Source organism: Biomphalaria glabrata, chromosome 1, assembly GCF_947242115.1.
Source record: "Biomphalaria glabrata chromosome 1, xgBioGlab47.1, whole genome shotgun sequence".
Taxonomy (NCBI): domain Eukaryota; kingdom Metazoa; phylum Mollusca; class Gastropoda; family Planorbidae; genus Biomphalaria; species Biomphalaria glabrata.
In genome coordinates this window covers 72,273,975-72,301,083 of record NC_074711.1, presented here as the reverse complement: position 1 = coordinate 72,301,083, position 27,109 = coordinate 72,273,975, and the positions used below count along the sequence as shown (strand labels likewise).

Genomic DNA, 27,109 nt, shown 5'->3' with positions numbered 1-27,109 from the left:
CTGAGTCAAAACCCATTTAGCTACGCTCATAACATTTTGAGTGCGTTATTAGCTTTTTTTTATATTAAAGAGGGGGTTTATCGTAAATTTTAGACGGGGTTTTAAAATCAAAATCTTCCTTAACTGTGCTCTTGGAATTAGGGGATTTTCGTTTGCATTTTTGTTTGTTTTGTTTTATAGAAGAGGGGGAGTTAACTGCAAAAACCCCAGGTAGGGGGTTTAAAACTCAAAACCCTTGGTAGGGGGTTTTAAACTCAAAACCCCTAGTAGGGGCTTTTAAACTCGAAACCCTCTGGTAGGGGTTTTAAACTCGAACCCCCCTGGTAGGGGTTTTTAAACTCGAACCCCCTTGTAGGGGTTTTTAAACTCGAGCCCCCCTGGTAGGGGGTTTTAAACTCAAAACCCCTTTGGCTGTGCTGGGGAAAGTGATGGTTTAGTATTAAAATCTCACCTAAAATAAACAAAATCAAAGCAAAAAATCAGTCACTAAATTCCGACTCCCCCCCTTCGGGGGGGGGGGGAATTTAATTTCGGGGGGGGGGGGTTTGAACCCCAAAAACCCCCGCCCTGGCTACGCCCATGATAATATATATATATATATATATATATATATATATATATATATATATATATATATATATATATGTAGTTATATATATATATATATATATATGTATATATATATATATATATATATATATATATATGTAGTTATATATATATATATATATATATATATATATATATATATATATATATGTATATATATATATATATATATATATATATATATATATATATATATATATAGAGAGAGAGAGAGAGAGAGAGAGAGAGAGAGAGAGAGAGTTTTTGAAAGGCATTACAAGACGCGTTCAGCTTTGTCAGAAAAAATTATAACTCGTCCTACACATAAATCCAAATACTATAAAGTACAGTAGTAAGTAGTACACAGATTGTTGTTATACCTTCTTCTCTATATTTTATTTTGAACAGGTAAAATAAAAGAAAGAAATGACGGCCCATCTACCAGCCTTACACGTTCGGTCTGCTAAATTCTTTCATGGCTTCTGTTATTTATATATTTCGGTTTTCTTTTAATGTATTGTTTTTGCTACTTGCGACAACCAACGTAACTGGCTGAGGGTGATAAGGGCATGTGTTACATTTTTTTTTTATTGTCCAGAAGAAAATAAATGAAGGGGAAGCTATCCTGAGAGAGAAAAAGGGGAATTACCTCACTTTTTTTTTTTGCAGGTCTCAATTATTTGTTTGTGAAATTGTAGAAGAAATGAGATAGCAGAAATGAACTATAATCTATTTAGGATTTTAAAAAGTGAAATTATCTTTGGAGTGTTTTGAAAGTATTGAAACGAAAATCGAGCTCGAACTCCCTCATTGCACTTTTGGAGTCTACTTTCGAGTCTAGGCTCCTGGCCACAAACTAACCATCACTTAGGTCTACTATTGACTAGCAACTAAAGTCTACCTTCAGACAATGTCATCTTTCGTTTATTTACCTGCTAAATTATACATTTAAAATATTGTTTTCATTTCCTGACGTCGTGCAGAATCGTAAGGAATTGTATAAATCTTCTACAACAGACGTGCACGATGTTTGTATTTGTCTTTCAGCCTTCTCAGTCAGCACGTTCTCACATCCCATGAAGTAACAAACGTTACCAGTAAGTAATGACTAAAGTTGAATTATGACTGGAAATGATTGGGAAGCTTTTCCAGATTTTCTTTAGAGCATTCATGGTGGAAGCGGTAAGAATGAGACGTGTTGAATTTTCTTTGAATAACTCTCCTAGTTTCATTCAGCCTCTCCTAGAATGTGTCGACTAACTCCAATGTTATTTTTATTTTATTTGTGTTAAATTTTTAATGAAGACGTTTATAATTTAATTTATATAATGTCCAGGGCCCCAGTAACTATCAACTCGCACTGACTATGCACTGATTAAGACGGCATCCTACTGCAAATCTGTCTCCTCTTTCTCTGGCTTATAGTATACTAAGATATTCTGTCGAAAACAGAATGTAGGCCTAAATAATAACAATAATGATAATAATAAACACATTCTCTATACTTATAACATTATTTTGTTTAAGTGTTTCTAATATATTATATCACTGACTATATCTGTAATGCACAAGTGAAGACGTGCTGGCCGCGGGTAATATCTGGCTAGTAATGCTATCTATATTATAAAGTAGAAAGTAAGGCGTATGTATGTATGTTAGGAATAGAAATCAAAACCGTTTGACCAATCTTGATAAAACTTGGCAGATATGTTCTTTGGGTACTAACTTAGACCTTAGTGTATGTATTGTAGCCCTAAAACAAACTTAAGACCCTCAAAAACAAAAGTTGACCAACTCTATGAAACTTCATCGATCTAGGCTATGTTTACATATTTACATTCGTTCGCCAATGTTATCATAAAAAATTGAATTCAGGTCAATTAGCTATTTTTAGCTCCATTCATAATATTTTTTATTCATAAATTCAAGCATTCGCTTTACTTATAACATTATTATTTTCTTTAATTGTTTCTAAAGTTAATGTTTCAGTGACTATATCAGCAATACGCAAGTTAAGACCCGCGGGCAGCGGGTAATATCTGTCTAGAAAAAATTAAAAATTAGTGTTCGAGTGGCTACGCAGACAAGGATGTGACTTAATATTTTGCCTACTACCAACACAGAACAATTGTTGTCTGCGGTGGCCTTTAGTTCTTTTTTTTTTTTTTTTTTGTGCCGTCTTGGGCGGTAGCTTTTTTATTGGTCCTATTTGTGTATCCCTCCGCCTTTGTAAGAGTCCTTCATCGTAATCCAATCGTCCATCACTATATGTAATAAGACACACATATCTTTGCTTAATGAAAGTCAATATGCTTTAATAAGTACACTCAGAGATGTAGACCTTAAATAGAAATGACGTCTCGCCATAATAAGCTAACTTAAAATATTTGGACATCATAAAGTCTGCAGGCTAGGAGTTGAGAGAGAGGCTAGTGTGAATAAAACCAGAGAAAGTAAATAGAAAACAGTCCATGCCCTCCTTCAGGGGTAATCAGATCTTATTTAGATCGTAAATTTCTGGCAACAGTCGTGCCGGCCCATCACTGTTGTAAACTGAAAACCCAGACCGGTGGGCGGTCTGAACGAAATGGGACAATAGAGTGTAACGTTAGAAAGGAAGAAAAAAAAAAACATTCTGTTGCAGCTTTTGAGTTTTGACTTGTGTCGCACAGATAATCGTATAATATAGTACATTGTACTGAGTTTTTTGTCCATGAAAGTGCATGCCTGCTTAGGTGAACCCCTTTATATAAATAAGCTTTTTTTTTTCAAAACTGTGTTTTTAAATGTATCCATTTTCTTCCTACTACTCAATGAATCCCACTAATCTACTAGGCTGTTTCTAGATTACATCGAGTCTTAAAATCATGTTTACATTATGTGAGAGTACGTAAACAACAATTAGTAAGAGATAAAAAGAAGAGTAAGTGAGTTGAATAAATGTGGTGACAATAGAAAGGAACCTATAGAGAAAAAAAAACAACATACGAAACATTGCTGTAATAAAATGAAAGAAGAAAGAGCGGGACCAATTTATGTCTTTAAGCGGGACAGATTGTGAAATAAAAAGAAAACCTAAACAAAGACGTCATTTTGACAGATACTAAATAACTAAATAATAAAAATTATTTTGTGCAATCAGCAGATTTGTTTTCAAACTTGATTTAACGGTGCAGAAAAGTACAGAAATAGTAATATATACATGTTATAGTTCCATGGTTTGTTAAATACTTCCCTTACCAATACTTACGTAGTTTGAACTCAGGATACACCTGCAGGTTTGCTATTTATATGAACATCTCTAATAGATATTTGCGATTGACATTTAATATCAAACACACTGTAATGGTTTACGATAACCCCATATTAGACTGGTCAATACGTCCCGGGATACTGGTCTCATACGTGTCTCCAAAGAGTATATATTATATGGTATATACTTACTATATACTATATACAAACTTGATTGGAAAAAAATTGCATAATCATAAAAAAAATGTAGTTTTCCTAGGGAGACCAAAGGTGTTGACGTAAAACTGTATGAATTAATGTGTAGAAACAGACGCACCAGAGGCAGCACCCTTCATAGGTTGTAGTGCCAAGAAGATAGAAGGAGGAACTTGAGAAAAAGGACCAAATTAAGTTTTTAAAAACTCAACTTTAAGGTCTAATGTCTATGTAATATTCGTTGAGCTAGAATGTACGTTTTTGGTTTCAACTTTCTGTTCAAAATGAATTGGTTTCATTGTGTAACTCAAGTCGAAAGTTAGATTTACATGTTCACATGATGTTATGTTGCTCTAAGACTGATCGCTTTCTTTTCACGTGATTAACTCTGCAACTTCAAAATTTGCATTTTCCTTGTTGCCATGTTTATGTTTTTGTTTTGTTAACGAAGTGTACATATAATTTGTTTCTTTAACAACAACAACAAAGAACAGCCCAACGTTTAGTAATGAATCCATGCCAAGCTGCGATTTGCGGGGAAAAGAATTAAGACAAAAAAAATAAGTTAAAGAAAAAGTGTTGGCCACCACAATACAATGCGTCCCCCCCCCCACACTCCTTTTAAAAAAACAAACTGGCACTGTTAATAAATCCCTACCTCTCAAAGAGATTGGGGTGGGAAGGTAATTGGGAGGAGGTGTGTGGGGGGGTAGAGCTGTTTGTTAGGTCCTATCAACCCGAAAGCCAGGCGAGTGAAGAGAGGCGCGCCGATACAAAGTTGAACGTAGCAAGGCTTGACCATCCTCAACACAAAAGGTAAAGCTCAAGTGTCAAATTGTGCTAACGAACGAGGAGTTACCTGCACCTAGCCCATTGTCTGGATTTCTTGTTTCGTTATAGTACAATGTAAGTAGATTTTTAACCGATTCAATCAGATTATCACTATTTGTCAGAGACACTATTCTTGAAACGTTTAAACATGACACATAGCTATTAATGAAACAAATCTCCACATCTGTTGTATTTATTTTTCGAGATATTCTATTCCATTCAATTTGTATGTTGATAAATGTTATATAAGCGTACATAATTAATTTGTTTTAATTAAGAGTACAATTAGAATACTAAAAATAGTAAAATAGTCGTTAATATAATTTTATTTGTCTTGCCTTGTAAGTTTTGAATGTTCCTTCAGGAATAAAGAAGTCCTAGCCCAAACCCTTTGCAGAATGCCAGGGGTGAGAGGATTCGAACTCAGAATTATCGTGACAACAGTCCATAGAGAATATCACACCACCCGGAAGCATCCAGTTAGACTTAATGTAATAAATTTGGGTTAGGTGCCGGGTACTCAGTGATGGATTGCCTAACTTTTAACTACTAACAAATTATTAATAAACGTTAAAATACAAGAAAAGTCATATTTTTCCCCACATTGAAAAAGGTGCCGGAACGCCGTACCGGTGCGTACCGTCACAAAAAAAAAAAAAAGCACTGATTTGCTTGATATTTACAGGATCTGTACACTATCTGTGGTAGGCTTTCACTTTGCTATGGCAGTGTTTGTAACGTTTTGAGTTACCAAACAACAGGTCTGATTAAAAAAAAAAGCGAAGAGTGCAATGTTCAGATCTCTTTCACACTTCGGAGTTCTCTGGACGAAATAGAAAGAAGAAAAATTACGTATTTTTGTTCAAAGTGCAAGGGCGGGTTTGGGTTAGGGGGGGGGGCTATTTAGTGTTTAAATAAGACCTGGCACGTGAAATTAATGGAAATTACATTTCTCTGTGGGTCTGGAGGGAGCGGTGTAGCTTAGTATACGTCTATAAAGTGGTGTACTCCTGCCTGTTCTAAGATTTAGTCTGAACTAAACCCAATGTCCAGAGCGCGTGAGTTTAGTGTAAATATTGAATGAGAGAGGAGGCGATCCCATTCTGACCAGGACAGACACGTGGCACGTTTGTTATAACTAAGTTGATCAAGGTCAATAATACCATCTCGTTAGGTCTGGCAGGGATGTTTTGGTCACTAATGAAAGAATGAGGAACTGACGTGCTAACAGTTCCTGTTATTTCTTTCCAAGAATTCTTACGAGTATGTCTACGCTTTGCTATAGTTTGTATATACGTACATATATGCTGGACTTTATTGCAAAGCAGGTTCAGGCCTCAAGTTACCATCCCATTTTAAAATATGATTCGTATAAGCTATTTGGATAAAGTGCCCATCTCAGACATGTGATATATGAGGGTTAGTTTAGCGTAAAGCTGACCTGTTTCTATGGACGACGGTTAAAGAATGGCCAACCGCTTTTACGTCCCCGAAGTGTCCATTACAGTTGGGTGGACACAGGGGCTTCCTAACAATTCCAGTCTTCAACGGTTTCGAACTTTACCACTCAGCCACTATATACGCGATAGACAAATGCGTATTACTTTATTAAAATGTACTCTTATCTATCTATCTATCTATATATATATATATATAATTCTCTTCATGGCTCAAGAGTTTGGACACCAAGTAATGGAAAGATCACTCTTTTATTTCTGCAAGTTGGACGGACTAGAGTTACCCCACGTAATTTTAGAGGCGAAAATAAAAGGGGGGGGCAACAATTAGTATTCACCCGTCACTAAATAGCAGGGCCGACTTAACCATTGTGAGCAAGAAGTCATGGAAAGAGAACAAGTAATCTACCCTGTATTCACCCGTCACTAAATAGCAGGGCCGTACTTAACCATTGTGGGACCCAATGCAAAACGGATTTTGCGGGGCCCAGTTTGGGTAGGGATACGGATAATAAGTGAAAATAAGAGGAAAAAATTTAAGGAGTTATTAAAGCGACATAATTTAAGAAGAGCTGTTAAATATCAATAAGTATTATTTATACGTTTTGTTTTCTAATTATTTACTCAAATGAAGTAAGGGTTTAGGGTCCATAGCTCTCTCTCTCCTTCTCTCTCCTTCTCTCTCTCTCTCTCTCTCTCTCTAACCGATCCTCCAATGAAGCCGACGAGCATACCAACAGACAGTGAAAAAACAACTTGTTCTTGCCAATAAAGAATCTTTAAGTTTTAAAAATCTTTAAAGATATTGTTTTCCACCTTCATAACAGATTATTTCCCAAGTAACTTTTATGCCTCAGGCTTGTCTCAAAAGTCTTCAAAGCCATGAGTTTAAGAAGAACCTAAGAGTTTTTTCTTTTTTTTTTAAAGTACGAAAGCAGCATTGCTTTCTGCTAAAATTGAAAGAAGCGTTAAAAAAAAGCGATTAGTGCTTAAGAGTGTTTCAGAATTCCCGAAAGCTGCAAAATCGGACACGTGACTCGGTAGTTCGCAATGTAAAAAATATTATCAGAATCAATTGTATCGAGTGCGATCATGTCTAAAGCTCCGCTAATCTTTGGCTTATATTAAGAATAAAAGATCTCCAAAATGTATTCCTTGGACTACCTGGGACGTTGGGTTCAAGCACCTGGAGTACTGTAATGATTGAGAGATATTGTACCTGCTTTACAGCTTTTGTTATCTGCTCTCTCGCGCGAGCTCGAAGCCTAACTTTAATTTTTTTTTTTTAAAGTAGCCGACACATGCACATTGTTTAACTGACCTTAAAATTGAGTTTCAGCAAGTGCACCTGCACACATCAGTTGGATGACAATGGGACTATTGGTTTGAAGTCGATAGTATTTCCTGTCTTTCTTATTGTTGAGTTTGGCTTTGTCGGTATGCTGACACTTGTGACGTAGTAAGCATGCATCCATCCCAGTGGCCCTACAGTTCATGGAGGACCCTGCCCTGCTTCAATACATTTTCCATTCAGATCTGTACTGTGCTTTTCGTCTCCATGCCTGATACTTTAGCTGTCGTAGCTACGTCATCGAGCCATCGTTATTCGTGGTCTGCCTTTGGGACGCCTGCCTTTTGCTTTTGCGGCATAATATTTTTGTTACTTTTTTTAGTCATTCTTAAGGGCTGACCAGAAAATAGCATTAGTGAGACACTAAGTTGTCACAATTGGCTGCATTTTTTTTGTCAATATCAATGAGCTGTTGCCAACAGCGAAATGTTCAAAAATTTATCATGAAAATATACCAACCACACTTCTCTAGCTGCGCCACTGGTAAGCTGATATAGTATGGATTGTGGTATATAGCTACAGCTAGTCCCACTAAACTATTGTAGGCGTATTATATTCTTAAAGCAGAATGAAAATGGAACAAACTGTTCTCCACAAAAGGGACCCCAAACAAAAACGATCACAAAGATAGTATCATTCCCATCCAAAGGCTTCAGTAAATACAAAGAAAAAAGTACTTTAAAAAAAAAAGCTTATACGAAATGTAGTATCAATAAATTTTTATTAGTAATATAATTAATTTTGTAATAGATCTAGACCAGCAACAATACATCTGTGCGATTAGAAATATTTTTACCAATTGTTTTTGTTTAGCGCTATTTCATGCGTTTAGCTTTCTTTATACGCTATGATCCTATCACTTGTCTGGACCAGTTGGGAAATTTGGAGGGGAGTAGAAAAAAATTATATCTGGGTGAATTTTATTGTAATCGTTTTCTAAAAGCATTTATAAAAAAAAAAAAAAAAAAGGGAACGACCTGAATTTGAACTCATGACTCAAGCCGACATTCTAACCACTCTGCTAGTGAGGTATGTATGAAAATAGAGGTTTGTATAATAATCTATAGTGTGTTTAAAACTTACTTTAAAGCGGCGACCTATAAAGGGGACTACTGCAGCTTATACCACCACCTCAGTCAAGTACAAACTCTTTCCCTTATTCGAGATACCAAACAAAATAATTAATTACCAATAGTTAATTAACTAATTGGTTAAAATAACTGTGCAAAATTTCATCTTGATACGAGATTGGGTGTTTTACCAGACAGACAGAGTAAATTGATATAAGCTTTAAAAAAAAAAAAAACGGCTACCGATATAAAAGGGTTCCAACGAAGAAAGCACCTTTTAAAAAGAGCTTTATTTACAGAAATTTCAAATGAAAAAAAAAAACTTTGTTAACCTTTGATGAACAAAACATCGAGATGTGAGAGAGAAAAAAAAAAGGTGTATAAAAGAACTTGTGAATGAAATGGCCTTGTTGTGCAATGCCTAACACTGCCCCGACAAACCTGCACTGGAACAAGGTAATTCAAGTAGTCATCAGTTATCTGTCTTGTTGTTCGAGGTCGGCTGTGTAAGGAAAGGACCAACAATCACACTAAATCTTCTCACTACTATTTAAAAATAGATCTAACTTTTTAGAAAAGCAAACGCTAAAAAGTTGACAAAGACTTTGGTGTATAAACCTAGCTTTTCTGAAACTGAGGCTAGAGGGCGCGACGTCCACTCAAGAAGGGGCGAGGAATCCGGATCATAGGGGGTCTGCGAGGCTCTCAATTTTTTCAATTACCAAACAATAAATGTGTATTTGGATGGTATTATCAATCCCTTTTAATCGAAACAAAGCTTTTATATTTTAAGAAAGCATTTGAAAACGTTTCCGCCAACGTGATTATTTTGGAGCTTCTTATATCAAAATGGTCAAAATTCTCCAGTGTTGTACATTATTATATTGACGGCTTTTGTGTATCTAGAAACGGAAACACCCATTCTCGGATCAAGTGGAAACTTTACATAATTATTCATTGGCGTAGACAATGCATGAATCAATAAGGAAAAAATAACCAATTTGTCGATTAATTACTGGTTATGAATTACTTTTTGTTTGATACCAACACGAGAAATTAATCATTCAGTATTCACAGATATGGTTAGATATTTAGGGTTTGGTCCCCTTAAATAATTGTACACGTTATTTCTCCCACACTCATTCTCGGATCAAGTTGAAACTCTAAACAGTTATTTATTGTACCTAACAAAACATGACTCAATTAAAAGATTGTATTGTATTATTACAACTCTAGATCCCACCGTGTCACCTTCAGCGCTTCTCTAGGTCCCCAGCTGGCTAAGGGGGTGTGACCGAAATCATTTTCATTTGGGGGGGGGGGGAGCCTTCTGTAGAAGTTTGAGAAACACTGCCCTAAAGGAACGGAAAGACTAGGTGTGTCTCAGTCCATAGCGATCCTTTGAACCAACGCCGCCTTTGCTTATGTTGCATGAAGCTCCAGACTTGTTGACAGCCTTGGCCGGCGAGTTGGTAGAGCCCAGATGTTCGACATTTTACGTAGCACGTTGGTGTAGCGGTCTGTGTTCGGGCAATTAGCAAAGACATTTATCGCAATTCCATAGGAACACAAGCCTAAGACAACAGAGTGTGCACGTGTTTTTGAAGAGAAGAAACTCTCCGTCTGTGTCCAGCGTGTAGTTGTTGCCTTACCCAGGGTCCAAACAATGGCGTAACGCACCAAGGTGGCCTGAGACCAAAACGTCTCTCCCCCTGTTACTGACGTTCTGTTGTTGGTCGGTCATTGGATTGTACCCTGCACAGCAACCAACCAATGGCTTAACCTCTCCTTACCGTCACCTTGGAAACACACACGTACACACCTTAACAGGTTGTTAACCAGATTTTCTTTGTTGTTTTTAGAAGTTGACCTGAACAAAATTTTGAACTTCAAAGTAGAGGCTTATTTCTCAACTAGCTTTTATTCCAGCCTCTCCATCTCTAATACATCACGAGAAAATCAAACGTTTTACGAGGGAAAAGAAAAATTATTTGCATTTTTTTATTGTAATAAATCACTCTACGTTAAGCCATTCTTAAAATAAGTTTAATATCAAAATATTTTTTTTAAACTTCTCTTATTTTGAGTGAAATGGCACCAATTATTTTTAATCAATCATAGATGTACACAATTGCATAAGTTACTCCCCTTGTCTCGCGACTTTTACACATCTCCTATCTTGTTGATGTCCAAGAGCTGAGCCGAAGGCTCTTCGAGCTCTAAGTTTGAAAAAAAACCTGTTTGGACGCCAAACAGTAAAAAAAAAAAACCTGTGAGAACACAGTTCTGTTTGAGAGAGACCCGAGTCAATGCCTATATAAAACATTGCTGTTTCCAATGCCTTTGGCCCCCGACGCATGCTTGGCTGCACATGGCCGAAGGCCGAGGGCACCGGGAGCCTCCGCCATTTTCCTTCGTTGTACCAAGCTAACTGTGCGGGACCCGCCATTTATGTAACGGTCCCTTTGAGGAACAGCGCATGGATGTGGGACGTGTTTGTGGGGGCTTTTTTACAACTCCGCCCGTGCAATGGGTTGACTCTCGTCTACCCGTGGGCATCCCCACGGGAGTCTTGTGTTGCTACCCATTTTGCCTAACCACTTCCTCTATTGGTCGTTTCCACGCGGGCGCCACGATGAGGCAGAGTAGCGTGCCCGCGGATCTCCTATCTTGCATGTTGACTAAGAGTTCATTTGCGCTTTATAGGGGTGGGGGTTTGGGAGAGCGCCGTTCAATCGCTGCCATATCTCTCGTGATTGCAAGGTTTATTTTCTCGTTAGCTTGTTAGATTTGTCATATAAAACAAAATTAATTAATTTCGACTAATTGATGAACTGATTGGTTAATGTAAAGTTTCAATTGGATCCTAGACTGGGGAGAAACAACGGTGTACAAGATTGTTACTACACAGACAGACGTCGGATGGAGTCAGTTGATAACAAAAAAAAACAACATTAAAAATAGCAACCGAAACTAGGATTCAATAATGTGAATGGTAACACACATTTCAAAATATTTCAGATGAGAATAATCTATCTACCTCTGCCAATAACAATACATACTTTGTCATCTTCGTGATATTTTTGTCATCGTTAATGATAACTTTGTGTAGGATCTTCTTGAATTGAAAACCTGGGTGTCGCTCGCTAAAACATCGTCACTTGTCTGTTGGACAGTAGGGACGGCACACATTACCTTACAACCGTCTTTCACTGTTTCTGTCTTTCGCCAGGATTATTAGAGTCTATTGCAAAGAAGGGCCTTTCCTTAGTGTTGTCCTCCCATCGCTTTTGTCTGCATCTCCTTCTTTTTACTGGTACTGTTCCCTTCAGGAAAGTCTTAAACAGTTTTAACTTCCGTTTTTCGACAGTGTCAGATGATCATCATAAAGTCCTATTGCCATTGTGATCCTATTTCGTATTTTCACGTTTGTACTGCAGGTCTTTGTATGTGACACAAAGAATGCTTCTGTAACATGTCAGTTTCCTGGTTGAATCTTCCTCTATTAATTCGACAGTTACAACTACTTACAACCCATGGGGGATTCGTAAGCATAGAAGAATGTCACAATGACCAAGCAGCGCATACGTCTGATTTTCGTGCTGAGGTCTAGGCCGTTGTCTTTTAAAATTGGCTTGAGTTTCGCAATTGCTGCTGTAGACTGTGCAGTTCTGCCCAGTAAGTTAGGTCTGGTCTCTTCGTTTGAGACGATAGCTCCGAGGTATTTGAAGCTAATGACACTTGTCAGTTTTTCGCCTCCGATCCTGATGTGCATGGTAAAAGTTGGTTAATGTTTGCTGTTGGTTATTTTTCTTCAATTTCTACTTTCGGAAGTATTGTCTTTGCGTCTTTTGTCAGAGGAAACGATATTCCTTCTTAAGTCGAGCAGAATTAAAATATTTTAAACAATTAAAAAAATATTTATGGAAAAGTTGGAGGGTCTAGTGGTCAGTCAGTTGATATGGTTTTATTGAAACCTATAGTTCTCTACAGTATAATCAAGTTGAATCATCGTTCTTGAAACCACTCCATTCATTGTTTGGATTGTCAAAAGTGTTCTGGAGCATTTGTATTTTGTGTTCAAGATAATTACAATTTTTGTCATTCTGTTATTGGCAGATTTCCAAGTGTTTCCTTTAGAACATATAACTTTCAAATTGGAGAAGATAAGGAGGTCAACGCATCATCTTCAGTTTGAATCTAGCTCTACTCTAGTTTTCAAATCGGTCTCAAAGTCTCCACAGAAGAAACATTACTGAAAGATAAATTCATAGAAATGTTTCTACCCTACACTCAATACTAGGCTTATATAAAGAAAATCGTACACAAAGTTGTAAAGAAACAACTTTAGTATTTATATATCCTGCTTTGTTCTCAAGCAGACTAACTGGCTAATGTTACCTCTATTTTTATAGTAACTTTATCTATACTTCTAAAACAGGCTTCTTGCTGGCAGAGCTGGATGAATCTGGGTTTTAGTATTTATCCATCACTGTTTTCAAATAAACTTAGAAAATAAAAAGTCACGTGATAAACAGGCTAATAAAAATGAAATCAATTTAAATGAACCCCTCCCCTCCCCACCAAACAAAAAAAAACTTAACTTCAAGTTCGTAATCGCCTGGAAGGATATCGGTGATGAAAGAGGCTTAATTTAGAAACTGGATGCCCCTTTTTTTTTTGCATTTAAAGAAAATAGTTGTGTTGAGTTCTTCTCTATCAGTCTGAGAAAGCATTTAGTACCGGTATACAAGAACAGTGAATCAGTAGATGGGGCTGGCATATCGTGGCAATGGTTTTGTTTTACTTTTCTATCTCCAGCCTTTTCTTGTACAACTTTTTTTAAAGATGGGATTAGGTCAAAAAGAGAAAGAGTATTTCAATTTTGAAAGCCTTTGTTAATAGACTAGCATAGTCAAGTGCATGGGTTAGGGGAACCCCCCCCCCCCCAATGACCGCAAAGGGGGGGGGGTGGAATTTAGCGACTGATTTTTTGCTTTGATTTGGTTTATTTTAGTTGAGATTTTAATACTAAACCATCACTTGCCCCAGCGCAGCCAAGGGGGTTTTGAGTATAAAACCACCTACCAGGAAATTTTGACTGCAAAACCCCCTCTTCTATAAAATAAAACAAAAAAAAATGCAAACGACAAGCCCCAAATTCCAAGAGCATAACTAAGGAAGATTTTGATTTTAAAACCCCCTACAAAATCTACGATAAAACCCCCTCTTCAATATAAGACTATCCATACATCAGTCACCAGATTCTATGAGCGTAGCCAAGAGGAGTTTTATGTTTAAAACCCCCCTCCAGCGGGGTTTGCAGCTTAAAACCACCTCTTCAATATAAAAAACGCAAATTACACACACAAAATTCTTTGTAGCCAAAGGGATTCTTTTGTTTAAACCCCCCTTCATCGGAGTTTGAAGCTAAAAAAATACCTCTTCAATATAAAAAAAAAAAATACGCACTAAAATTGCTATGAGCGTAGCCCAAGGGGGTTTTGAGTTAACCCTCCCCCTTCAGCGGGCTTTGAAGCTAAAAAATACTTCATTAAAAAAAAAAAGGAAATTACACACTCAAAAATCTATGAGCGTAGTCAAAGGGGTTTTGAGTTTAAACCCCCATTAAGCGGGCTTGAAGCAAAAAAAAACCTCTTCAATATAAAAAAAGCAATTTACACACTCACTTTTCTATGAGCGTAGCCAAGCCTCCTCCAGAGGGCTTTTTTTAAAAAGTTTAAAACCCCTCCAGATGGTTGAAAACCTCTCTCTTCAATTTTATTCTAAAGCAAACTACTGTCACCAAACTATATGAGCGTAGTTAAGGGGGTTTTGAATTTGTTTTAAAAAAAAAACCTCCAGAGATTTTTTAGTTTAAAACCCTCCAACAAATGATTTTACATGACTCTCTGTTTAAGCAAAGAAGATTCTGGAAAACACAATTATTGTGTCCAAAGTCTTAGCAAGCCTTTCTTTCACCCCACTCAACCACTTTCACCGGAAATGGTAACTATTGGCAATGGTCCCCTGGGCGTCATCCCACTTCAGAACAGTTCTATGGTAAAGTTGAAAGCTGACTACAACCTAGTACAATGGTGGTCTTCAGGCGTCAGACAACGCCAAGTTCCTAGAGCGTGCGCGACTACTGATAATTTACCCTGGGCGTCATCCCACTTCAGAACAGTTCTATGGTAAAGTTGAAAGCTGACTACAACCTAGTACAATGGTGGTCTTCAGGCGTCAGACAACGCCAAGTTCCTAGAGCGTGCGCGACTACTGATAATTTATCGGCAGACGTTTAGCCCCTCTGTATCATTGTTTCTCGGACACATTTATACATTAGACTTGGAGCTTTCTCTGCTACACTTTAGAAGAACGCTGCATTATTTCTGTGGTTTGAATAACTTCAGTCGTTAAGTCTTTTTTTTTTCTCAACACTTTCTTCCACAATAGCGTTAAATAGGTACCTAACATATTAAGCATATTAAGATCATCCCTAGGTCAAAGTTCTTTAAGTTAGAATTACTAATTATCATAATTTCAACACATTACATAATTGCCATAATTTAAGTTGTATAATGAGACAATATAATGTTATTTAAAGTACCAAAAACAATGCAAGAAAAAGTGAAAAAAGAACTACTTTTAGAAGTAGCTTAATATGATGGAGAGAGAGAGAGAGAGAGAGAGAGAGAGAGAGAGAGAGAGAGGAAGTAAAAGAGAACAAGACTCTAGATGACATCAAAGCACGTATCTATGTTGCTCCCACTGGCTACTCGGACACATACGTCCTACGGCCAAGAGCTGCGATGTGAAACAATGATTGCACGTGACGTTAGGCCTATGTGCTCTCCGCTACCCGTAGCAAACGTCTGTGGGTGAGTAGTAGCTAGTATAGAGAAGAAAACATGTGTTTATAGACAATTAAAGATAAAGATACATTGACAGAAACATTGTATGTCCTATGAATAGATGACCCAGATTATGGCATGAGTAGTTTTTAGGGTTGGGGGATGCACATTTTCTTCCCTCCTTGCTAACCGAGATATATTTTCACTGACCCACAAAATACACAATCGTTTGAATTGGGGAGAAGAAAATATTACCTCTATTCACCCAACAACTTCTTTGTTTAAGCGCTTAGCTGCCAATTGTTTGTATAATACAACTCTAGATTCTCTTGTAGTTTAGGGTTTCTTGGAATAAGAGAGTTACATAGACAATTATCTGCTCGTTGTCTAGATATTGATTTTGAAGATCAGGTTTACGCTAGAAAAAAAAAACAGCATATTTTAAAGCTGTGAAATACTGTGTGAGAGAAAAAAGAACAGAAAGCGATATAAAGAAATGTAGGAGTGATAAATGAAGCTTAACGAAAAACGCAAGAAAATAAAAGAGGAAGACACAAAATGGAAGAGATTTTGAGATTACAAAATAAGGCCCGACGGTCAAAGACTCAAGAAAGCTATAGGCCTACTGAAAGAGCACTGTTGTCGGTGCGTTGTCAACTAATTGCTAACATTTCTTTGTCCCGCAAGTGGAAGAGTTTAGCGATTTGATTCTTCAGTTGTAATAAATGCACACAAATTATTCTTAAAACACACTTTAAAAAACATAGTTCTATATGATTATCAAAATACATAGCTTCTAAACAATTACGGTATTCTGTAAACCAACTAGCACAGACCTATGCAGACTAGCTATTTCAAGATTTGCTTTCATAACAAGCAATCACTCCTCTGGGTTTGTGCTTTAGCAACACGAGTAGAAAATATTTGTAATCAATCACAATCTCAATTGTCATCTGGGAATGTCGATTGAAAGCTAAGGTGAAAAAAATGGTTTAACAGGAAGATCAAATATTTTTCACACATAAAATAAAGCTGCCTTTCTTGAAAAAGTGAAACTTTGAGCTTCGGGGACTAGGCATTTTAGGAAGTAAGCAGCTTCGGAACTGGGCCATTGAGGAAGTAAGCAGCTTCGGAACTGGGCCATTGGGGAAATAAGCAGCTTCTGAACTGGGCCATTGGGGAAGTAAGCAGCTTCTGAACTGGGCCATTGGGGAAGTAAGCAGCTTCTGAACTGGAAATAAGTTAAACTAAATGTTGGACCCCGTGTCACAAAAGTGTAAAAGAATCACAGGTGTATGCGAGAATGTGAAGCTAAGTGAAAGTCTTGTAAAGAATTAATTATTTTAAATAATAATTTGGTTTTTCTAGAGTTCTATTGTAAGAGGCTACATTTCGTATATTAATTATTTCACACACACGCATGATATGTATAATGACCGGCAAACATTTACAATCACAAGTTATAGTTTCCTTATCTTTGGTGTGATTTTTTTAATGAAATTAATTGTTTTTTTTATAACATACAGCAAAATCCCTATGATACTATTTCACATATAACTATCAAAGTTCCTCTAAAGGAGGAAGGAGGAACGTGATGGTGCAGAGTATGGTACAAGCTGTCTTTAACACCGCCTTTTAATAAGAGCGTTACTGTTGTAAGATACAATGTGAAAACAATCAAGGGAAATAACATTCTTTTTTTTTTGAGATAGTAACTTCCCTTTCCTAACCTAATTGTGTTCATTGTCATTCTTAATAATAATAATAATAATAATAATAATTATGCGTGGGGAAATTTCTTTTACAATAGTATATTACAAATTACAATGCGTTATAACAGCAAATGATTTGTATGACTGCATGCAAAATATAAGCTCACGCCACAGTTTTTCTTTTAAACATTACTTTGAAATATCGTATTCAATGTATAAGATCTACAAATCTACATGTTTTTTTCTTTAAGCCTACGTTCAGCTTTAGACTAAGGCACCGATACTGTCTCCATATTTTAACATAGACAGCTACAAATCAAAACATCATCTCTTGAGAAGGGTTATTTCATAGGAGTAGGTCAGCACGGGTCATTTGTACACAACAGAGGGCGGGGCGGGTAATTCCCCATCGCAAGAGTTTCGGTAAAATAATGACTTACTTCAACAACAGATTAACTATGTCATAACAAACATTTACCAGAGCTGGCCAGAGGTGGCGGCGGAAGGGGGGGGGGATAATGCCCACCTTGCACCAAATTAGTTTCACGTTGCAATACAACACAAAGAGAAGGTAGGAGAATGGATGGTACGGGAAGGAAAGGGAAATAACTTTTCCAACGTAACGAAGTGAGCTTTTGTATCTAATTTCAAAAACAATTTTAAATGAGATTAATCAGCATCAAACAAACTTCAAACGTTGAAGAGTTTTGAAATCACAACACACACAGGCATACGTGCACGTTTTGTTTTTCTTTTGTTTTGTTTGTAAAACATTTTTGTTTTGTTTGTAAAACATTTTTGTTTTGTTCGTAAAACATTTTTGTTTTGTTTGGATCTTGATATTATTTTCGAGTTCCTATTTCAGAAAGCTCATTTTGAACGTTTGAAACTGAAGCCTCTTCCAAAATTTTTGTATAGAAATGTCTTTATAATGTTTTATTTTATAAATTCTTTCAGTATTTGCATATAACTTCATAACTTCCAAGATGTGGTTACGTACAGTGTTCTTGTGTAATTTAGTTTTTCTTTATACTTCGCTGGCAAGATTACAAAGTAAGTTTTTCATTTCTTTTTCGTTTTTTTTTTTTTTTTTTTTTTGCAATATTTGTAGAGTTACCTTCACACCCACAAACAAATCCTACTCCCCACACCACCCCACACCCCAATCTCACTTAACACAAAAAGAACTGCCAGCTTTGCACTGTTATAATTGATATAGTCATTAGGTGTATCATGTCCCATTTAACATCGATTTCATTTACATAAAGAAGTAAGGAAAAGATGGAGAGCTAGGCGTGACGTGTGAAAAATAAAAAGCATAAATAAATAAAAACATGCGTAGTTGATATATTACAGCGACATGTTGTAGGCCTATCACCTACGCAACCGCACTCACACACATAGACATGCCCACAGTCCTACAGCCACGCTTACCCCCTACACATAGCCTACATGTTGAACCCAAGAAGACAAAGATTTGAAGAGTACGCTGCAAGACACATGATAATGCTGTCAAGTGGTTTCACTCCGTAACATTTACATCTCTACTTCACTTTGTGGTGATCCAGTTGGGGGGGGGGATGGATCATGTTCTGGCGGTGGCTACAAGTTTCACTCACCATCGGAATAAATCCCCAAAATATTTTATATAAATCTGAGTTCTTTCATGTTTAATCAAGTGACTATGAAATGAAGTAGGCTACTAGTAGTGCCTATACATTTATTGTCATGTTCTTTCATGTTTAATCAAGTGACTATGAAATGAAGTAGGCTACTAGTAGTGCCTATACATTTAGTGTCATGGACGTACTATGTATGGAATTCTAGACCATAGACCTAAATTAAATACATTATTGCAAATGGAAACAAAAAGCAGCGGCCTCGCAACAGGGCGCGAAGGTGCTTGTTGCGTCCGCGCGTATGATAAAAGGCCCACAGGGGTCCTTAAAAAAAACAAAAAAAAAATGTTAAACTAAATTTTAAATTGTTGATGCTGCCTAATGTGACGGTGAAGCTGGTGCTGCCTAATGTGACGGTGAAGTTGATGCTGCCTAATGTGACGGTAACGTTGGTGCTGCCTAATGTGACGGTGAAGTTGTTGCTGCCTAATTTGACGGTGAAGTTAATGCTGCCTAATGTGACGGTGAAGCTGACGATGCCTAATGTGACGGTGAAGTTGATGTTGCCTAATGTGACGGTGAAGTTGATGCTGCCTAATGTGACGGTGAAGTTGATGCAGCCTAATTGGACGGTGAAGTTGATGCTGCTTAATGTGACGGTGAAGTTAATGCTGCTTATTGTGACGGTGAAGTTGATGCTGCCTAATGTGACGGTGAAGTTGATGCTGCTTAATGTGACAGTGAAGTTGATGATGCCTAATGTGACGGTGAAGTTGATGGTGCTTAATGTGACGGTGAGGTTGATGCTGCTTAATGTGACGGTGAAGTTGATGCTGCCTAATGTGACGGTGAAGTTGATGCTGTCTAATGTGATGGTGAAGTTGATGCTACCTAATGTGACGGTGAAGTTGATGCTGCCTAATGTGATGGTGAAGCTGCCTAATGTGACGGTGAAGCTGATGCTGCCTAATATGACGGGGGCTGATGAGTAAAACAAAATTGTTAAATGACATCTTTGTGCTGTAAGAAACGCCGCTTTCTCCTCCGCTTATTGTTTGCGTTTTGATGCACTTGACTGGAAATAACTATTCGACATTTTCAAAAAAAAAAACAACAACAAAAAACAAGTGTCTTCTAACATAGGTAGTTTAAAAAGTACATCCGTGAAAAAAAAACTTGACCATATTAGAGACTAAGAACCTGATTAATAGACATATAGGCATACAGCTCTGTTTTGGATTTGATTTCTTTTCCAAAACTTTTTTTTAGTACAGTGAGAAGGCGGTTGCCTAGTTTGTCCATGCCTAAGGCCGGCATTGTTCCAAGTGCTGGATAGCGTCACGGGACCACTATGAGCATCACTAAAATATGAGGTTAAGGCTTTAAGCTACATACTTGTATTACTAAAGAGCTTCATTCGCCACAATCTAACATACACAATCAATACTGGGCTTTAAGTTGAAATAGTAGCCTATTCCGCTGTTGCAAGCGAGTCCACTTTAAACAATCCAATTTTTTAGGTCTTGTTACCTAGTCGTTGCATTTAAATGTAGAAAAAAAATGTTGAATTAAAAATATTTTGTTTCTCCTCAGCGTCAAAAAGCAGAAAAGGATGTGCATCTCTGAGAACGTGCCTCGACCCGTTCCCCATGTTGGTAGATCTGATACAGAAAGACAAGGCCGGAGCTCTAGCAACACTCACTTATGGAGTCCTATTAGACAGTGTTTGCAGGTGAACTGATATATAGTTCATTAAGTTGATAAGTTAGTTTAATGGCACTGGAATACTCTATAGGCCAATATTGGATCATTTGCTTATTCATCGTTTGTTTTAACACAATGAATGATATTCTTAACAATACTATTACATTACTGTAAAAAAAAATGTTTGGATATTTAATATACACTGGTCGTTACATAATGTTAGGCCCACTGAAGCATACAATATTTTGGTGTTGCTATCACTCCGTCTATTTTTTTCTTTTGGGGTATTTGTGGTGATTCTGTACATTATTTGTGGTGATTCTGTACAATATTTGTGGTGATTCTGTACATTATTTGTGGTGATTCTGTACATTATTTCTGGTGATTCTGTACATTATTTGTGGTGATTCTGTACATTATTTGTACTAAAAGAAAAAAACCAAACAACTTAAGCCTATGTTAAAGGTATTCCACATTTTAGTTTTTCAGCTTGTCTTTTTACCACAAAATTCCAATTTAATGATTGCTTTTCTTTCACTGATATTATTTTACGGGGTTGTTATTTCCGAAAGGTAAAACTGCTCACTTCTAGTCTCTATTTTTTCCAAGCTTATTATCTTGATCTCATGTCCACGTATCGGCTGAGATTTCAACGTGTGATTTTAGGGAGTTTCTGAATCCACAGCACTAATGGCTTACCTGAAAAAAAAGTGAGAAAAATTATAGAAACAAAAGAAAAATAAATCTAGCTATTCTAGTTATAAGTCAACATGAACGAAAATCTGGGAAACAAGCTGTAGACTGTAGACAGTATATCCGTACTTTTTACAAAGCGTCCTCTCACTCTGACTGGTACTCTGACTGGTACTCTGACTGGTACACTTTTTGTACACGTTTTATTTTCTCCCAGTTCCCATTCTCGTATCAAGTTGAAATTGTGAATTATTATTAAATAGGAAAAGGGAGCTTATTCATGAAGCATTGAGATATATCCGTGACCATAGACATAATTATATATAGATTGGTCGATTAAAGAGTTTTTTTAAACGAAAATTTGTGACTTGCAATTTTATGTACTTTATTATACAGCATTTATGAGCAGTATAAAAGTTAAGTATTCATTTCTATTTCAGCCACACACATATATATATTGTAAATAAGGAGGCAGTGTAGTTTTGTTTAATCTCTAAGAATGAAGATCATGCAATTTTTCATAATTCGGAAATCCGAATACAATAAATATAGATACATGTTTTCAAGTTACATGAAGTTACTTCCTTCGGCCAGTCTATATTTATTTATGTCTATGTCCGTGACTTATGCGGTTCTCTCCCTTATATAAGCTTTGTGGTGTTTTTTTTTTTTAAGATTAAAAAAAATATCTTGTTTGTTTTCTTTCTTTAAACAGTAAGCAAATGTCACTAAATGAATGCATCTCTAAGTCTCCGTGTGACATTTTTAACAAATATTATGTCAGCCATGCGGTGAGAGACACTCTGGAGTTTATCTGTGGTGAAGGTAGAGATGGTAAGCCCTAGTGATTTGTAGTGTTGTTTTAGGGTTGCACAGTTGTTGTAAGTGGGTGGGACTTTTAGCAATGTTGTAGGAAGAAATAAAAAAAATTAACTGAATTATGTACCTTCTTTTTTTTTTTTTTTTTTTTGAGGTGGGATATATTTTCATCAACAAATCAATATAACATTGATAATGCCTCCTATTTTTATGTTTGTTTAAAATATTTTTTAAAAAATCATTTAATGTAGAAAATAATTTACAAAAGCGATAGTCAACGAGGGTTTTATGTGTCCAGAACAACGACCAACCTCTTTTACTTCCCACAGCTAATCAGATTTGGATGGTATCAGGTGCGTCCTAAAAATCTGTCTTCACCTCGGTTAGAAAGAGATTTACAAACACGCTCCCTAATACAGAGATACTTAGCTTTATTATTTGTCAATTTGAAAAAAAAAAAAAAAAGAAACAGTTTGAATGTAGACCTTTGCACATGTCAATGTTTTCATGAAAGAATGACAAGAGCATTGTGTGGTCCACGAACTACAACACAATGACCACTAGCCCATCCACTGACCAAGAGACTATTTTACATCGAAAACATTTTTTTTTTCATTCATGCCACCTTTAATGCGTTCTTTCTCTAAAATACAGTGGGGAAAATAATATTGTCTCCTTCAGTCGCGAATGCCTGAGCATCAGCTATGGTCGGAACGATGTCGCCCACACAGCAGTTCCCCACTCTCCAAGTAGCTGATGTATCCAAAGGAACGGCTAGTGTCAAAACATTTTAGATTGAGCAAGCTCCCCAAGAGTCGCCGGCTCCTGATTTTTCCCTTGTGGTTGACTCCCGAAGCTTTCTCCGTGATTGGGTAGGCTATAGCTGCAAGCAAGCAGAGGTTTAGTTTCAGCGTTTTCCTCTTCCTACGTGATTAGCCAGCCAAGGATAATGATCCCCTCCTGCCTGAAGCTTACTGGTTTAAGCGCCAGTTACTCGCCTATACACCTTTTGTTAGTGATAACCGTTTCCACCGGACTCAATATCTGAGACATGCGTGTTGGACTAGTTGTCAGAGGCTATCTGAGACGCATGCAATTGGAAGCATTTATATGTAGTTGAGTGCCATTTCCTAGTGCTATTAGAGCATGGAATGGGTTGCTTGAGCTAGCCTGGAAAACCAGTGACTTGGCAGAATTTAGGTCATTGGTTAAAATGCATGACTAAGTGCATGTCGCGCAGGACGTAATTATCTTCTTTTTTGAAGTAATGTCTGTTTTATATAAGATAAGAAGATAATACCACTTTTTGGCAATAACAACCTTTCGCGGAAAAAAAACAACTATTTTTATTTACTAAATGAGGATTTACAGCATGGAAAACTTACATAGTTGTATTTTGTTCTTCTAATATTGTATAGATCTACCCATTAACATTCTAGAAGAATTTCATATCGAAAAAAAAAAGCGTAGGCTTACATTATTTGTTTTCCCTTTTAAAGTGTTGCTGTCAGAAGCAGGGTGCTTCTCGAGGGATGACTTTGAATGGGGCGCCTACCAGTGTTCCAGGGCAATGAGGCTGGAGTCGGACATCGCCACTCTGCAATTGCAGACAACTGTCAATCTAGCAAAACAAGACAAACCAAGCAAAACCGTTACTGGACTATGCGGGTAAGCAATGAGGACTGTAAGTCTACATCTAAAACAAACAGTAAGGATTTTGATTCTGATGTTCTACTCTTTCTCGCAGAACCAATTCCAAATATCTATCAGGCCTAATCTCTGAAATACGTAGGTCTACCTGTAGTCAAAATGATAAATCTAAACAATCCTATTAAAAACAAGCCTTTACCAGTAAGCTGTAGTATCTTGACTCAATCAAATAAATAGAAAATTGAGACATTCAATACTACAAAGAAAAGGGAATGCATTTTTCTTTTACCTATTTCGCTCTTCTTTCTTTCTCTACTAGTTGGGCCTATGGGTCTACCTGTGATAAGGTAGGCCTATATTCGGTGGCCATTTTTTTTTTAAAACTTTTTTTATATATTTAATATATAGTTTCAGATGGAAATGATAATATAAACCCTATTGCATCTCTGTGCATGTTTAGACAACACTGGTGAGGTTAATTCTCAGTGATGAAAGTAGGCCTATTGTGTAATTGGCTTGAAGTTGTATGTTATCAAATATTAGTGGGCCTATGCTTTGTATTTCATTGTGGTAGTCTTACTTTATTCACTCTGTCTGGTAAAAACTTTGTAGGCTACAGGTTATTTCTTCCACACCCAATCTCAGAACAAGCTGAATTTGAAATTTCGCATAATTATTTCTTGTCCCTGACAAAACAAAAATCAACAAAAAATGTACCAATTATTTAACAATTGGTAATCAAAGAAATCCTACGTGACAGATGTAGTGGTACAAGTTACACTAGTCCCACCCCCCTTGAAGAGGCTTTACTCATAATTTAAAAAACGATCATCGTAACATTCACCCAGATACTTTCTTCTCCCCCCCCCCCCCCCCGGTCCAGACAAGTGATAGGATCATAGCGCATGAGAACGCTAAAGTTTGAAATTGTGCTAAACAAAAAAACGACTGGTAAAAATATTTCTAATCGCACAAATTTATTATTGTTAGTCCAGATCTATTAGAAATTTAATTACATGACTGATCCAAACTAATTGATACAAGTACACTTAATGTAAGTTTTCATTCAAAAGTAGGCCTATTTTTTATAATGTTTTTCTTGCACTTTGAACTTCAGAGTCTTTCAAAATTTACTCAACTGTATTCACATCAACGTGGAGAGGACATGTTCCAAGAAAGCTGCCAACTTTACAAGATCAGTGTTTAAAAAAACTGTTGGCCCGTTTGCCAAGGAGCTAGGCTGCTCATTAAAATGATCTGTCTCCCTTTTTATTGTTTGTGCCCATTTCATTCAGCGACTCAAAGAGAAACAACTTACCTATCTATAGTCTAAAACACAAGTCACTTCAATCTGAATCACCATATAACTTTGTATGAGGATATAAAAGTTGTGTAATATCTATTAGGCCTACTACTTTTGTAATATTTTTATTCTACAGTCAAAGAAATGTTCACATCTTGTGACTGCATTGTTTTTACCATGACTTGTACAGATAAATAAACTCCATTACTGGCATAAAGGTAGTCCTAATCAACTTAATATTTTATTGCATTTGATTTCTTTGATCAACGACAAATGTAGGCCTACACAATAAGTTTTTCAAATCACATTAATACATGTACATATTTTTGCTACTATACTGCTCAAAATTATTGCAGTCAAAAATCATTGTGTCAATTTTTTTTTTATTATGAGATTTTTCTTAATGAAAGATCTTTTGGTTCCATTATATTTTACTTAGTAATGAAAGCAGATGAATTTAATAAGCCTGAATTGTTAAATGATATTAACTAACTAGTACCACTACAAGTATTGCAGTCTGTGGATGCAATTTGATAATTGCACATTTGGGCGTCCTATATAGACATTATCTGGTATAAAACCATGAAGTCAAGTGCATTACAATGGCGGTGGGAAAGACTTCAATTCATATTTTGTCATATTCCTGATTAGATGTACTGTTCCAGTGTAAAGCATCTTAAATAGCTCAAATATAAAGATTACATGTAAACTTAAGTTTGACTTGGCAAGTGCCTGTGTGATTGTCTAGTGATATTTTATGTAAAAAGGTCAGACTGCAAAGATAATTGCATTACAAAGTTTGCATACGATGTGATGATATGATACTATTGATGCTAATGTTTATGGTGCATATTGCTACATATTTCATAGCAATGTTCATACGGTCTGTATCAGTTTTATCATGTGTGTATATCTTAATAAAAAACAAACAATCTTAAGTGCCTTCATGATTTGTATAAGAGGTTTGTTCCAAACAGAAGCTGCAACACAAATGTGTAAGATAAAAATATTGGTTGACCATAAGGAGAAATAACACATTTTGTTTCTAAAATATTAATACATACAAAGACCTGCTTTCAGTTACGCAAAATGCGTATCTCCCAAAAATGACCGCCAATACGAACTGAACCCGTCGCGTTACACATTTCGTATCCTTTTCTTTTCCTCTTTGGTCTAGCTTACGAGCGGTCACGCTAAGCCAGTGTTTCTCAAACTTTTTTGTCCGCCGGCACAGTAAACAAACTACAAAAATTTCGCGGCACACCACGAGGAGCAACAGTTGTTTTATAATAAAAAGAAAAAAAGATTTTACCAGTTTTTAAGTATTACATTTAATGTGAAGGGTGTGCCTGTTTTTGAGAGCAAATGCGATCTTATCGAGGCTCCAAAATCGACAAACAAACTCGCATTTCATCGTCTATTGTAAGAAGTCTCTCTCTTTTCTTAGATTTGATTTCAGTCAGTGCTGAAAATCCAAACTCACAAAACCATGAAGATGCAAATGGAAGAATTATTTTGATTGCTTTTAAACTGATTGCAGGATATAACTTGTTGATTAAAATCCAAAACACATCCAAGCTTTCTCGGCAAAACTTAAGAACTGCATCATTTTGTAAATCAATGAGCTGCTCTTGTTCTTCAGTTGTAAGATTTGTAGCTTCATTGTTTCCAAATGGATAGCTGACCCATCCATATTCATTACTTCCAACTGTTGGAAAGTAATGCTGCAATGTTGACTGCAGGTGTTTCAAAGTGTCCAGAATTTTGGGAGTGATTTCTTTATTTGAAGCACATTCATTGTAAGTAGGAAAGCAGTCCTTTCGAGATCTTACTTTGCCATAAAGACTAACAATTTTTCACCAAATGATTTCAGTTTTGAGGATGAAATGATGATGGTTTCCGATGGTCCTTGAAAACTTAAATTCAATTAATTTAATTTGTCAAATAAATCAGAGAGAAATGTCACCTTAACCCACCTGATCATGTTATGAATAGAAAATCCAAAGTCTTT

The 27,109-nt window shown here is 36.5% G+C and overlaps 1 protein-coding gene and 1 long non-coding RNA gene across 2 annotated transcripts; one reads left to right on the top strand and one right to left on the bottom strand.

Moving 5' to 3' along the window:
- The first annotated feature begins 4,782 nt into the window (after nucleotides 1-4,782).
- Nucleotides 4,783-26,036, top strand: LOC106071990 (uncharacterized). The gene is made up of 6 exons (XM_013232226.2): nucleotides 4,783-4,941; nucleotides 18,268-18,363; nucleotides 20,523-20,661; nucleotides 22,042-22,160; nucleotides 23,645-23,813; nucleotides 24,913-26,036. Exons 2-6 carry the CDS (start codon nucleotides 18,297-18,299, stop codon nucleotides 25,049-25,051), a joined length of 633 nt encoding a protein of 210 aa, XP_013087680.1. The 5' UTR covers nucleotides 4,783-4,941; nucleotides 18,268-18,296; the 3' UTR covers nucleotides 25,052-26,036.
- On the bottom strand, nucleotides 20,997-24,949 carry LOC129923131 (uncharacterized). The gene is made up of 2 exons (XR_008775070.1): nucleotides 24,812-24,949; nucleotides 20,997-21,332 (listed from the first exon to the last, which is right to left on the bottom strand). It is a non-coding gene; the product is annotated as an uncharacterized LOC129923131 (long non-coding RNA).
- Nucleotides 26,037-27,109: the final 1,073 nt, after the last annotated feature.

Excerpts from the sequence above, each read along its gene's own strand:
- LOC106071990 (XM_013232226.2), top strand. The coding sequence starts at position 18,297 with ATGTGGTTACGTACAGTGTTCTTGTGTAATTTAGTTTTTCTTTATACT. Across the intron at positions 22,161-23,644 it reads CTGTGGTGAAGGTAGAGATG|TGTTGCTGTCAGAAGCAGGG; the intron begins GTAAGCCCTAGT and ends TCCCTTTTAAAG. Across the intron at positions 23,814-24,912 it reads ACCGTTACTGGACTATGCGG|AGTCTTTCAAAATTTACTCA; the intron begins GTAAGCAATGAG and ends TTTGAACTTCAG.